Raw genomic sequence first — 13,440 nt, forward strand, 5'->3', positions numbered from 1 at the left:
TTTCGACAAATCTCAATCGATCTCCCATAATTCCACCACAAGTCTACTGTACAAATGCAAAATTTTCAAATATAATAAATTGTGATCTGTCACCAGAAAAGACTTCTCAGTTCCCCATTATTATATAAACCACCCATATGTGGTACTCCATTTCTCCACCTCTTACTTTCCCTCCCCCCAATATATTTTGTATATTGTAATTATATTTACATTTTTTGTCGCTACTGGAATGTAACAAACGACCAAGTAAGTGAATATAGTGAAATATGGCCATAAATGAAAAAGTGTATGGATGTGTGTGTGTGCAAAGTTACTTTTATGAATGAATTTTTTCAAAAAGGCGGTTTACAAACAAAACCATGCAATTCCATCATCATCATCGCCACCACCAACCATAATGGCATTTCGTGCGTCGTCTTTTTGGCGGTTTCGAACGATATATTGGCTTTCATGCTTTTCTGCAATTTTTCTTTTACTGGATTATGGGCACCATGATGGTGGTGGGTTGGTCATGTGCATAGCCCCCCAGACTGGCTGACTGCCTGGTTGAATGGCGGCGGTCTGTTTTCAGCGACTTCTGTTTAGTATTTCCGCTTAACGTTGTTTGCCTCCTCCTTGTTGTTTTTTTGTCAAGTTACTTGGGCGCCGAAGAAAAGTAAGCAAGTAACAGCAGTGTCGGTAATCATAGTCAGAGTCAGTCACTATAGGTATATGTAGTTGATTGTAGTAACTCATGTATAACGAACAAAATGTTCATTCATTCATTCATACGCTCCGCTCGTTCATTCATTCATTCATTCATTGAACAAATGGTTGCTTACATTTTTTGCCGCCTTCCTTGATATTGTTACAGTTTCTTGCTGCTGCTGCTGTTGTTGTTATTTGCTTTCTTTTCAACTTGGCGAACATAATTAACTTATATTTTTTTATTTGTTTATTGCCTATATATACACACACAGACACACCACCACCAACAGCAGCAACAGCAGTTGTCGTCGTCGTTGAGCCAGTTAAATTGGAAAAGATAGCAATCAGCGGCAGCAAAAAAAGAAGAACAAAAAAAAACATTCCCAAACTAAAATTACTTGGGAACACACAATGTAACACACATATTTTTCCACCCATTTATGGCAACAAATTCTCATAGAGCAACAGGCTTGGAATTTTGTTGCTGCTGCTGCGTTTCGTTTTTTTATTGTAGTTTTGCAATATAAACTATTAATACCCGCCGCCGACAGCATGCAGCAAAAGTTCTACATCGTTTCATTAGCTAATTAGAATGATTTCCCGAAACACGAACGAAAACAGGAGGAGGAAATGGCAATGCTGCTTCGTTATTAAGATACCATGGGTGTAGTATGCCTCCTCCCAGGAAAATATTGTGTGAGAGAGTTTACCTTCAACATTCCATCAGAATCATGGGGAACTTGTTGTGATTTGAGATGCCATTACAAAAAAATGTTGATAGCAATAACAAAAATGTCATGTCTGTGGGTTTCTAGGTGTTTCCCTGTAATCTCCTTCCCAAATCAGTCTTGTCAATCTTACATCTACCCGCCTTTTTTCAACTCCAAACCTTAATTTGAAAGAAATTGATTTTTATTTTTAGCCTAGCCTTTTCTCGAGAATCTTAAAGATTTGTAAACGTAACACTGTCAATCATGGGACCATCAATCATAATACGAATTACAGATAAAAGATGATTCTCACAAAAAAAACAAGTACAAAAGCTGTAAGTTCGGCCGGGCCGATCTTTGAATACCCTCCACCATTTGGAACGATTTTTGCAATTTTCAAAAAATAAAAACCGTTCAAAATTCTTTTAAAATCTTAAAAATACCGAATGTAGCCGTTATATTAGGGTCTATACGACGACGTGGACCTGCATAGGCCTCTTTTGTCATAAACCATTACAATATTCAAATGCGCAACTTAAAAAAATCGGTGAATAATGCAGCTAAATTATCAAAATACGGAATATCGGGAGGTGCCATTATATGGGGGATACACGAACAAGTGGACCAGCACAGAAAATTTTCTGTCATAGGCTGTAGTACCCATTACGAACTCCAAACACCAAATTTGAAACAATTCCAGTGAATAGTGTCGCTAAAATCATCAAAATACCGAATATCAGGAGGTACCGATATATTGGGGCTATACGAAGACGTGGACCTACACAGACAATTTTCTGTCATAGGCTGTGACATCCACTTCAAACTTCAAATACCAAATTTGGAACAATTCCAGTGAATAGTGTCGTTAAAATCATCAAAATACCGAATATCGGAGGTTTCGTTATATGGGGGATATACGAAGACGTGAACCTGCACAGACATTTTTCTGTCATAGGCTGTAGTACCCATTACGAACTTCAAATACCAAATTTGAAACATTTCCGGTGAATAATGTCGCTTAAATCACCAAAATACCGAAAAAATGTAAGTATAATTATATGGGGACTATACCAAAACATGGACCTATATCACCCATTTTCAATACCAAAAGTCGTGCAGACATAATACACATTTGAGTAAAATTTTATCAACCTACTTCATTTCGTTCGGAAGCTAGAGTGATTTCCACAGACGGACACACGGACGGACTTCACTAAATCGACATAGAATTTTATGCTGATCAAGAATATATATACTTTGTGGGGTATATTTCGAGGTGTTGACAAACTTAATATACCCTCCATACTCTGGTGGAGGGTATAAAAATAGACGAAAAATGCAATAATTTTGTTGTCATATTATTGGGAAGAGAATTGCAATACCATTTCGCAATTGATGAAGGAGGGAAATTCCTGATTTTTCAGAAGGAATTCCTGCTGCCAAATTCTTTCATTTTGTCTCCTCATTTTAGAATTTTAGATTGATAGAATTAAAAATTTTGATACAAACATATGGGGTTCAATTCTAGCATTAAATATATAACCGTTTCTTTCGAAATTACAATTTTTTCAATATTATCTGTTTTATCTGAAAATAGCCTTACCTTTCATATCGCATCCATATTAAATTCCTCCGCCAACAAAAAAAAAAAAACAATGATCTATGGGAACTTCCAGCACCATTTCCTATAACATCTTTATTAAGTCATAAAAATAGTCGACGAAAACGAACCTTGTACGTCAGAGAACAACTCAAGCAGAAACTAAATATTTTTTTTCGCCAAGATTTCAAAGTTAATTCATACATTTTTTTATGTAAATTCCAAATTTATTTCATTTATTTAAATATCAAACATTTGTTTTCGTCGTTGTTGAAACTAGTTTCCCACACAATCACCAACCAACCAAACAATGAAATACATCTGTTCGAAGGTGTAGTCCAAATATAAAATATTAAAATTAAAAAAATTATATCATAAATTATTCTTATAAAAAAAGCGAAACAAACTCGTTTCGTTTATATTATCATCATTCATGTAAAGCTTATGAATGGACGTAATAATATTCAACGTATAACGTAACTCTCTTGCTTCTAGGTGAGTGAGTGTGTGTGAGAGAGAATAATAATCACGAGATGATTTTTATTAGGGATGACCGTAAGAGTTAGAATTGATAATGAAATGTGAAATATATCAGCCGGTACTTGAGAAGAGTTATAAAGAAAATCCCTACTTGTTTATTTTCTGCGCCGAAATATCGCAGCGGTTTGGTTTACATTTGATTAGCCGTGTCTAGTGGAATGTAATGCCACACCATTTTTAAGAAATACTACTTTTGTGCGATTACGACAGCAATTTTCAGTTTTATTTTTAAAATCGTATATTAAGTGGAGATTTATATAGCAAAAGCCATTCATTATTATTTAAAAATGGCAACCCCTAAATAAAATAAAAGTTCTAAGCGCTATTCCTACGCTTTCCTGCCGTTGTTATTCATATCGAAAAAAGGTATTCTGTCATTTGTTTGTTTCAAATTTTCTATTGAAAATACTTAGTTTGGTATTTTTTTTTTTTTTCGCAAAATCAAACAGAGCATCATATTTCACATATAGAACCATACTTCCACCCACCTCCCTTTACCCCCTCTCTCTGTATTCATCCATGCACATGGCAAGAATTCTTCGTGCTGCACTATCCTCATACGAATGGATGTTTGCCCCGTTCATGTCTGTCTCTCAGTTACAACCGAACAACATTACAACAATCGCAGTCATTTTCAGTTTTGTTTGAATGAAAGCGACGAAGCGCGATGCGATATGATGTCAGCAACGCAGCAACAAAAACATGATTTACAATTGAATGGAATAGAAAAAGGCAAAAAAAAAAACATTCACATCCGCTAAATATGAAACTTTTAAGTAAACAAATTTGGAATGAAAGCAGAGTAGCAGAACGCCCAAGCGGTAGGGTATTGTTATACTGCGGCTCTCTGGCTGGCTGCTACTGGGGCTTTATGGACTTTATCACCTTTTAAATGGAAAACATTAAATGCACAGTATCGTATGAATTGTTTGTAGGAAAAAAAAGCAGGTCCATAAAAAGTTTGAATGTGTGGGGGGTTACTGGAAACATATACCACTTTTAAATTGTTTAGAGTTCCTTATATTATCCAAGATATAATTTTCACAACAAACATCCATTTTTGTGCCAAGTTGAAATCCCTACATGCATCAAGTTGTCTCACATTACATAACAGCAACTGAATTTTGTCCTCTTCTTTTTCAGATGGTTTCTGCAGTTTTCGCCAAACATTTCCGGAATGGTGTGAAGATGATAGTCTACAAAACAAAGAAATGGAATCTAGTCGTAGCACCCAGGCAGATCAATTGATGGGTTTAAGGTAGGTTCGCATCATCATTATTTTAGACATTTGTTTAATTGAAAACTTTGTTTTCCCTTTCAATTAGGTCTCTACGTATATCCACACCACATTCCGATTCGGCCTGCAGCAGCTCGGCGGAATCAAGCGATTGTGAAGGCACCTCACATCATGGTTTGAATGAGGCCCCGGTTGAAATAATTCCGAATCTATTTTTAGGAAATGCCATGCACAGTAATGATGCCAGAGCCCTACAAAAATACAATATTAAGGTAAGGAATACAAAAAAAGAAAAAATAAACAATATAAATTCAAAGGAATATTTATGAAAATCCGGTAGCATCACTTGCATTAAAGGCACACAGAAATACATTTCGAATTTCGAAATAACTTTCCTTATAAAGTATACAAAAAATGATAGCAAAGTAGCCATTCCGAAGTCCTGCAGTGCAATTCTCTAACTACTTAACGACATATGTTTTGCTCCAGAACCTGCAAGAATCTACTAGTTTTGCAATTTTTTTTCGATATCATAAAGGAACATTTGGTTATCGCAGTTAAATTTTTTTAAATTCTTGCAGGTCTGGAACAAAGCTATAATTAACAGCGATTTTTCAAATCGCATATATTTTCGGTAATTAATGAAATTTTTCGGAGAGTAAACGACGAAGTCAAAGTTGTTACTACGACCTACAATAAGGCAACAATGTTGTCAAATTCAACTCCTTTTTCATACGAAAATCTTGCATTGAAAGTTACCGATTTTTGCGGAGAATTCCCCACTGAGCTGCATGTATTTATTATTCATTTGAACACGATAAATCCAAATAGATTTTTGATACCTTCTCATCACAAATTATCTGAATTTTATTAGAAGCACAATTCGTCGAATTCTCCATTGAGAAATTTCCATGCCCAATCACTTCTTATCAATAGAAAATATCATATAAGAAAATCCATCCAAAGAGAAAAAATCTCCACAGAAAAATACAAGTATTTAAAAAATATCCTCCTATAAAACGTCCTGAATTTAAATTTACTAATTTTACTTCTCTTTTCCATTTTGCAGTACGTTCTAAATGTAACTAAAGATCTTCCAAATGTCTTCGAAGCTTCTGGCGGCATACAATATCTACAAATACCCATAACCGATCACTACTCACAAGATTTGGCGATGCATTTCCCCTCGGCAATACAATTCATAGGTATGTGTGTCTGCGTTTTCCCTCATTCATTTCATTCTTTAATAAACCATTCTCTTTCAATTTTGCAGAGGAAGCTCGTTCCAAAAATTCGGCCGTGCTGGTTCACTGCCTGGCTGGCGTTTCACGTTCTGTTACCGTAACGTTGGCCTACTTAATGCGTACACAAGCTTTAAATCTCAACGATGCTTTTACTCTGGTGCGAGATCGGAAACCAGATGTATCGCCAAACTTCCATTTTATGCAGCAGCTGCATTCGTTCGAACGTCAGCTACGTTTGAACACCAACGAGGCCATGGATCAAAGCGGCAGCGGTGTGGGAGTAAATGTCATAAATACCGACATTTCCATGGGTCCTTGTGGTTCATCGAAATTCTCCTGTAATTGTATATCGACCGATTGCAAGTGCATACAATCGGGTGGATATATAGCCCAGTTGGCCAAAGCCGCTACCGGAATTTCACCCGATTCCGGTATTGAATTTGACCGATGGACACCGTCATCGGATACAGGACTTAAATGAGATCAACTTGTAGGAAAAAGTTTTGTACTGCCACCCACCAGCAATGAGCCACCACAGTCGCTAAATGCCGACAATATGTCACCGGCTTCCACCAACTCTTCCTCAACATCGACCACAACCACCATCGAGGCGGTGTCCGTGGTTGAAGTTAACAAGAAGCCCAGCGCCGAAGAGTGAGTGCAATGGACAAACCGCAAACAGGACGTACAAAACCTTTTCCTACTCGTTTTAATCTGCCACAGCACAAATTTTTTGTCTCCCTCCCCCTCCCCATCATCTTCCTTTTTCCTATTCTATTGTTTAACCAAAACTTTAAGATCCTATTTTTTAAAAACAAAATAATTGTATATTTTATTACACACCTGAAAATATATATTTGCGTTTAATAAGTTTCCACAAAAAAGCAAACGGAGGAAAAAGCCTCTGCCACATACATAATTAGTTGAGTTGTATTCTTGAAGAAACAAAAAAAAAAAGAAAGAAAACACCCAAGTGTTGAATTGTTATTAAAATGTATTTAATTTTAAGAAAAAACATTGAATGAAAACAAACAAAAAATCAAACCAGAAAACCCCTCCTACCCTGAAAACACATTCTAACTTGTAAAACATTTTGAAATGTTTACGAAAAGCAAATAAAAAAAATAAGAAATATTTAATTAACTTGTGTATGTACAACGTACATACACAACACCATACTATTTAAGTCATTTATAATAATTAATATTATTATTATTATAATTTAACTGAATGGAAAACGCTAAACCAAGTTATTACCACAACAACAACAGAAACATGAAAAAGAATATTGTAATTTATACATAAGTATTCAAGAACCATGTAATAGTCCATATATACATATATTTATAAACAACAACAAGAAAACTGAAAAATGAAAGCAAAATATTAAAAAGAATTACTAATTTTTTATGAAATACAAAATCATTAAAACCTGAACATTTATTAAACAAAAGAAAATAAACTGTATATTTTGAAACAAAACAAGCAAATTTACTTTTTTTTTTTTTTTTTTTTTGAACACCCTTTCTTGGGTTTGAGATCAAGTTTATTTTTCGCCCCAGTGGTTAGTTATGTGTAGAAATTTTAAAATAGAAATAATTTGTTATTCAATATTGGAAGGTGTTAAAATATATAACGACTATGACGCATGATGTCAATGACCCATGGATTTCGTTTTGATAACTGCCTCAACAATATTTGAGCTCCAAAGAGTCATTGAAGTTATGAACTTTGAAAAATGGATAAAAGTTATTTTTTTTAGAAAATTGAAAATTTTAATTGAGATGAAAAGAAAATTTTGTATGGAATATAAGTTTTGTGGAAAGTAGATTTCTATGTGGATATGCCATATTCCAAAGAAGTTGTTTATTTATGGAAGCCAATGATTGCGAATAATAAGGTGAGGTGATTCCACTTTCAGTTAACAGCTCACATTTATATCACCCAACATTTGGCTCATATATATCACATATTTTATACGGCTTGATTTACTTATCCAGAAACCCAAAAACAAGGTTGTTGTTATTTGTTCAAAGAATACACTTTGTTCAAAGAATACAATTTTTGAGTGCATAAAATTTTCTTGCTTTCTTCTCTAGTGTTTATAAACATAATACCAGTGTAGTTTTGAGCCAAAACATTGCGAAATCCCCCCATGAGATTAGCACGCAACGAAGGTTTTTTTCTATAAAGATATAAATTAAACTGTGCAAATTTTCAAATAAATATAAACATATTGGATGAAAGAAAAATAACATATATGTATATTTGGAATTTGTACAAAGTACCATCAGGGCGTTAGAACAAACAAAATTAAAATATTTTATTAAGAAAGGCTGTGTAAAATAAGTAGATGCAAATCCAGACAAACAAAACCTGAACAAAGAAAATAACATTTCATACAAAAAATAAAATAAAGAAACCGGCAAACGGATCTAAACCACAAACCTAAGACTTACATGCGGATGTATGTATGTATGTCTCCGAAGGCAAATGTCTAATACCACCTCTCTAACAATTTAAGTCAAAACAAATGAAAACAAACAGAAACTGAAACGCATATTATTTTTTATTGAAACCATTTACATTGTGGCAAATGGTCATAAATCAATCTCAACAGGAGGACATTTGAATAGGCTAGAGTATTTAAAGAATGTAAAAAGAAAAAAAAACAGAAACACCCATATATTTTAAAGCAGAATAATAACTATAACCAGTGTTTTTGAAGTAAATTATGTGTATGAATTGCTAAATGGTTTTTTAGATGATAACGAGGAGTCTGGAGTGTTTTTAAACAAGAAAAATTTTGTGTAACCCTTAACCAAAAATCAAGTTTTTTAAAAAGAACACAAACAAATGTTGATGTTGAGAACAAATTTTTAAGTAAAACCACAACCTCAATCCTTTCATGAGACCCCTTGAAACCAGGACAAATATTTTGAAAAGAAAAAAGTAATAAACGTTTTTAAATAACAAACAAAAAATGCCAAATTCAGAAACAAAAAAAGAAAATGAAACTTAAAAAAGCAAAATGCATATTAATAAATTTTGCACATTAGTAAATTTGTAAAAGGTAAAAATATTAAAAACAATAAAAAAACAATTTTTGAAAACCATTTGCTTACGTTGTAATTTTTTTCTTGCTAATGAAATACCCGCTTTTTTCGTACAATGGACAGAAAACTGTTTTTATTCATTATTGCTTTTTTCCAATGACCGTAAAATGGAAAGCAATGACAAACAGACACAGAAAACAAATTTAAACAAAGATATTTGGTGCCAAATCGGTAGGGAGTATAAAAATGATAAATTCGAAAAATAAAACACTTAAAAAATACTGCACACACAGACAGAAACACAGTATATCGTAAACCTAAAGCATTAACTTAATGAGTAAGTCTTTGGAACATAAATACATTAAATTTTAAATGCGTTTATCTAAGGACAACCTGCCCTAGCTATAGGAGCTGCTACCATTATTTAGTAAAATATTGTCATTGTTCGTTGTGGCATGGGCAGTCGCGGTTTAGAGACCTTTGTTGAAGTATACCTTGGCAGGTACATTTCCTTTAGTGTTTTCTAACATTTCCTCATAGAACTCCGGTTCAAGGCGTTTAATGGTCGATGTGTTCAGAGAGCTAAAAAAAGTGGAAGAATTCGGTTATGGTCTATGGCAAAATATGTTGCAGAGGAAAATACATACCAAGTTTGTGGGAACAGAGCACACGCAGTTGGCACCATAAAAAGTAAGCTGAAAGATTTGAATGTTAAAATATTTAAACAATGAATAGACAATTTATTGAAGTTCGTCGTTGTATCGTTATTCCTGATATCGGACGAAAGGGGCAACAGGCCTACGAAACCTAAATGCAGGAGCACACTTTTAGGCGCTTTTTTAAATGTAATGTTAATGTATCAAATTTTAGTGTCAATGATATGCAATCTAGTATTGAAACCCTTTATTCTAGATTAGACGCCAAACTTGCACAAATAAGTGGACCTAGAGCAGCTCTGCTCAACAGCAAGAGTACGCTTATCAGTAAAACATAATCAGTAAAACATAATAACATACAAACATAAACATAATTTTTGCTGGTTGATGTACTAAAATATGGTTTGGAGCACTCAAGCCAAAATTTAATTTGAATTTTTTAGCTGTCGCAATTCTATCATTAATTATCAATCATTAGCTTCGAGACAGACATTTTAGCTCTTGTTTAGTAAGATACAAGCTTTGATATCCTGTCCTGAAAATTCTAACTTGATCAGTTGACACTTTTTTCAATCGGCAGTATGTGTGTAATTATTCAACATCTAGAGAACAGACATATCGTTAAAGCTATTAGACCAGATAGTAAAAAAGAGATACTCTTATAAAAAGGTGTAAAATAATGATAAGCTTTGTAAATAAAGAACTACAGATTCCTAACCACAAATAATCACAATGTGATATGAACTTCTATGAAAATACAAAAAACTGATAAGCATGGCAAATAAATATTAGATTAAACTAAAATGTTTTACTCACAAACATCCAACCAAGGCCGTTTGGAAAGGTGCATTAATCCATTGCATACGTTTGTAAATTGGCAACTTTTCGACACGTTCCATAATGAAAGGCAATATTAACATACCCGGCGCAGCCATGGTAATACGTGAGAAGACTACTTGGCTGATGCCCTTCACGGCAGCCGTACGACTTTTGCCCACCACATTTCCATTTTCATCTTTTACCTCTATGCCATTGATAATTTCATTTTGACGCATTAGCGGGATATTGACACAATTTGCGGCAGCCACTGCTGCGAAGGGTACAAAACGCTGCGAAAGAAAAATGAAGTTTGATTATTTCATCTAGACGAAATTATATTTTATACAAACATACCTGGAATATGGGAGTTGCCTTCTTGGTCCAATAGTTCTTTAGACCAATGGCTGCAATTAAAGCTGAACTGGTGGCCGAAACATATGAAACGCCCAGCTGCGTCACCGTGGTTGGCGAGTTTGCATTTCTGTTGGTGTAATTGACAACAGCATTAAAAGATTGATTTATGAATTGCCACAGGACGACAGCAGGAACAGTGCGATAAAAAGCCAACATGCCACCAGTGATGAGCATACCGCCAGGCACCTATTTAATGAAATAGTAAAATTAAAATCTTTCCTACAATTTACAATAGAATTCGGGCTAAATGTAATCGGTTTGTTGGGTATCTAGTTGGCAGTCATTCAAAATCTAGTATTTACATGAGATACCTATAGATAAACATTTTGAAAAGTGAACATCTGTTTGTTTTAATCTCTGCTATCACGCGACTATCAAACGTGCCACACATCATCATTACAAAATAGACACATATATAGCCCATTAATGAGGATTTGTGAATTTGTTCATTCCCAATGAATCAACAATGACGCTAGATAATTGGGTAACAATGTACATTCATCAAGGCTTTTTTGTGCTTACTTGGAAACTCATGCGGCCACAGAAGTTTTGTAATTCTCCAGTGTCTGGGTGGAAAGCTGAATTATATAATTTCATGGCATATTTCACTTTGTCGGGAGTTGTGTCTAGGGCTTCTCCTTTACGATAGGCATCGACTAGACTCTTGGCTTGTAGTAATCGATCGCTGGACACAACAACTGTTCTTGGATCTGTCATCCAGGCGAAATGTTGGAAGCGCCCCTTAAAGGTGGACAAGTCATAGAGTGGCTTGTCAACATCAATTCGCTGTGCTAAGGCTGGCGGAAAGGAAAGATGAATGGAAGGATTACCAAGATTGTTTTACTGTTTACTTCACTTTTCTTACTTTGCATTTTTATTGCTGTCGGTTTTGGACTTGGAGAATTACGTAAGTTTAATTGTTCGTGAATTGTTTTGGACTCTCACAGCAACAATGGATATTATTGCAGGCAATGAGTGGTAGTGCGACGAACAGACTAATGGCACGGTTTCTTCTTGTGTTTGTCCCAACAACACACAACAGCAAATTTAGAACTGCAAACACAATACTGTCCGTCTTCTGTTAAAAAATAGCAGGAAAAAACGAAAACGAAATTAATATTCAAATATATGTAAGTACCTGTGCAATAGACACCAACAGCAATAAAGCTCGTCTACTTCAAACAAAAAATTAACACCTGTTTTAAGCAAAAAATAACAAAAACATGTTCTGATTTGGCTTACATATATTTTAGTATTGACCTGTGAATATATCAATCAGAGTGTAGATGCTAAAACAAAACAAAATCTTCAAATATTCTTGCCGAAGATTTGTTTGGATACCGTCCAACAAATCGGTTTTATTTTATTTTTGCACGATTTAATTATATATGATTAATTCAAATGAAGTAACGAGCATAACTACATTTAATTTTTATTTTACAAATCAATTAAAGTTTTATAATATTAAAAAAACGCGAAAATACGTAAAAATCTATAGCGAACTTACATCTTGGGGGCTCCTCTTTTCCGGTGTGAATGTTTTATTTTCATTCATTGGTTTGTATTCCAACGCTTTGTACGGCGCACTGTCCAACAAATCATATGCTCACAGTGTTTTGATATAGGAAAAAAGAAAATTAAAATTTATTTCTATAGAAAATTATATAATTTTTAATTAATTTCCTCTGAATATGACATGTTCAGTTTCAAACAAGGACCAAGAAATTAAGCAACAGCTTTCGAATATATTCACCAATTTTTCAGAACCATTTCTTTCATTCAGGTATTATTAAATAAATGTTGTTGGCATGATGTAGCTTGGCCTAGTTGGAGATTCACGTACGAAAGAAGATAAATAATAACAGACTGACATCCGTAACAATATAGCTTTCATACACTGTACCACACTCTCAGCATTGTAATCGTTTTAGGGATACATAGTGAATTAATCGTGTAGGCGAAAGTAAAACCGCATAGCCCTAATATATGCTATTATTTGGCACAACTGCAAATATATATTGAAAGTTAACCAATAGTATATTATGTCATGTTATACAAATTTTGTGATCTTTGTCTTTTAGTTTGTTTATAAAATTTTCACTAGCATCCATACCCATACCCATCAAGATATTCGTTACTTTGAAATAACTCGAGATAGGGATACATATGTCGACTTTCGAATAATCGATTGGTGCAGCCGATTTGCCATGTGTAATCGATAAAATGGTGATAAGACAGTAATCTATTTTGTTACCCCCGTTTTTGAATCAAAACAAACCGTTCCAGTCGCTACTCAACAATTGTTGATGCTAGACTGCGCTTATAACTCCGTTTCGCTTTGCGTTGCAAAAACAACACATAAACAAACAAAAACAACATACACACATACATTCGTTTTGCTTAACGACATTTTTATTTCTTTTTTTTTTCTTTGTGTCTTCCATTAAAAAAATTAAATTTGAAGCCATTTCAACCTT

General features: G+C 34.2%; 2 protein-coding genes across 5 annotated transcripts in view; one reads left to right on the forward strand and one right to left on the reverse strand.

The window, feature by feature from the left end:
• The window catches only part of LOC131803122 (dual specificity protein phosphatase Mpk3-like), a 36,018-nt gene extending 28,510 nt beyond the window's left edge, over nt 1-7,508 (forward strand). Inside the window, exons 2-5 of the mRNA XM_059124164.1 lie at nt 4,681-4,795; nt 4,863-5,046; nt 5,844-5,979; nt 6,048-7,508. Coding sequence (XP_058980147.1) covers nt 4,681-4,795; nt 4,863-5,046; nt 5,844-5,979; nt 6,048-6,499 — 887 coding nt within the window. The 3' untranslated portion in view covers nt 6,500-7,508. The remainder of the gene's footprint in view (nt 1-4,680; nt 4,796-4,862; nt 5,047-5,843; nt 5,980-6,047) is intronic.
• Nucleotides 7,509-8,569: 1,061 nt separating this feature from the next.
• On the reverse strand, nt 8,570-12,623 carry LOC101893635 (sideroflexin-2). Of its 4 annotated transcripts, none has more exons than XM_005180465.4 (7): nt 12,471-12,623; nt 11,829-12,041; nt 11,486-11,760; nt 10,904-11,149; nt 10,547-10,839; nt 9,722-9,769; nt 8,570-9,656 (listed from the first exon to the last, which is right to left on the reverse strand). In XM_005180465.4, exons 2-7 carry the CDS (start codon nt 11,833-11,835, stop codon nt 9,545-9,547), a joined length of 981 nt encoding a protein of 326 aa, XP_005180522.1. In that variant the 5' UTR covers nt 11,836-12,041; nt 12,471-12,623; the 3' UTR covers nt 8,570-9,544. The 4 variants fall into 4 exon arrangements, with proteins under 4 accessions (XP_005180522.1, XP_019891257.1, XP_011291258.1 ...); XM_020035698.2 differs by lacking the exon at nt 12,471-12,623 and adding an exon at nt 12,102-12,159; XM_011292956.3 differs by lacking the exon at nt 12,471-12,623 and adding an exon at nt 12,121-12,141.
• Between the last annotated feature and the right edge of the window lie 817 nt (nt 12,624-13,440).

This window comes from Musca domestica, unplaced genomic scaffold (genome assembly GCF_030504385.1).
Source record: "Musca domestica strain aabys unplaced genomic scaffold, Musca_domestica.polishedcontigs.V.1.1 27, whole genome shotgun sequence".
Classification (NCBI taxonomy): domain Eukaryota; kingdom Metazoa; phylum Arthropoda; class Insecta; order Diptera; family Muscidae; genus Musca; species Musca domestica.

Coding starts and splice junctions, on each gene's coding strand:
- LOC101893635 (XM_005180465.4), bottom strand. Junction 11,150..11,485: donor GTGGCCGCATGAGTTTCCAA/GTAAGCACAAAA, acceptor TTCATTAAATAG/GTGCCTGGCGGTATGCTCAT. Junction 10,840..10,903: donor AGGCAACTCCCATATTCCAG/GTATGTTTGTAT, acceptor TTTCTTTCGCAG/CGTTTTGTACCCTTCGCAGC.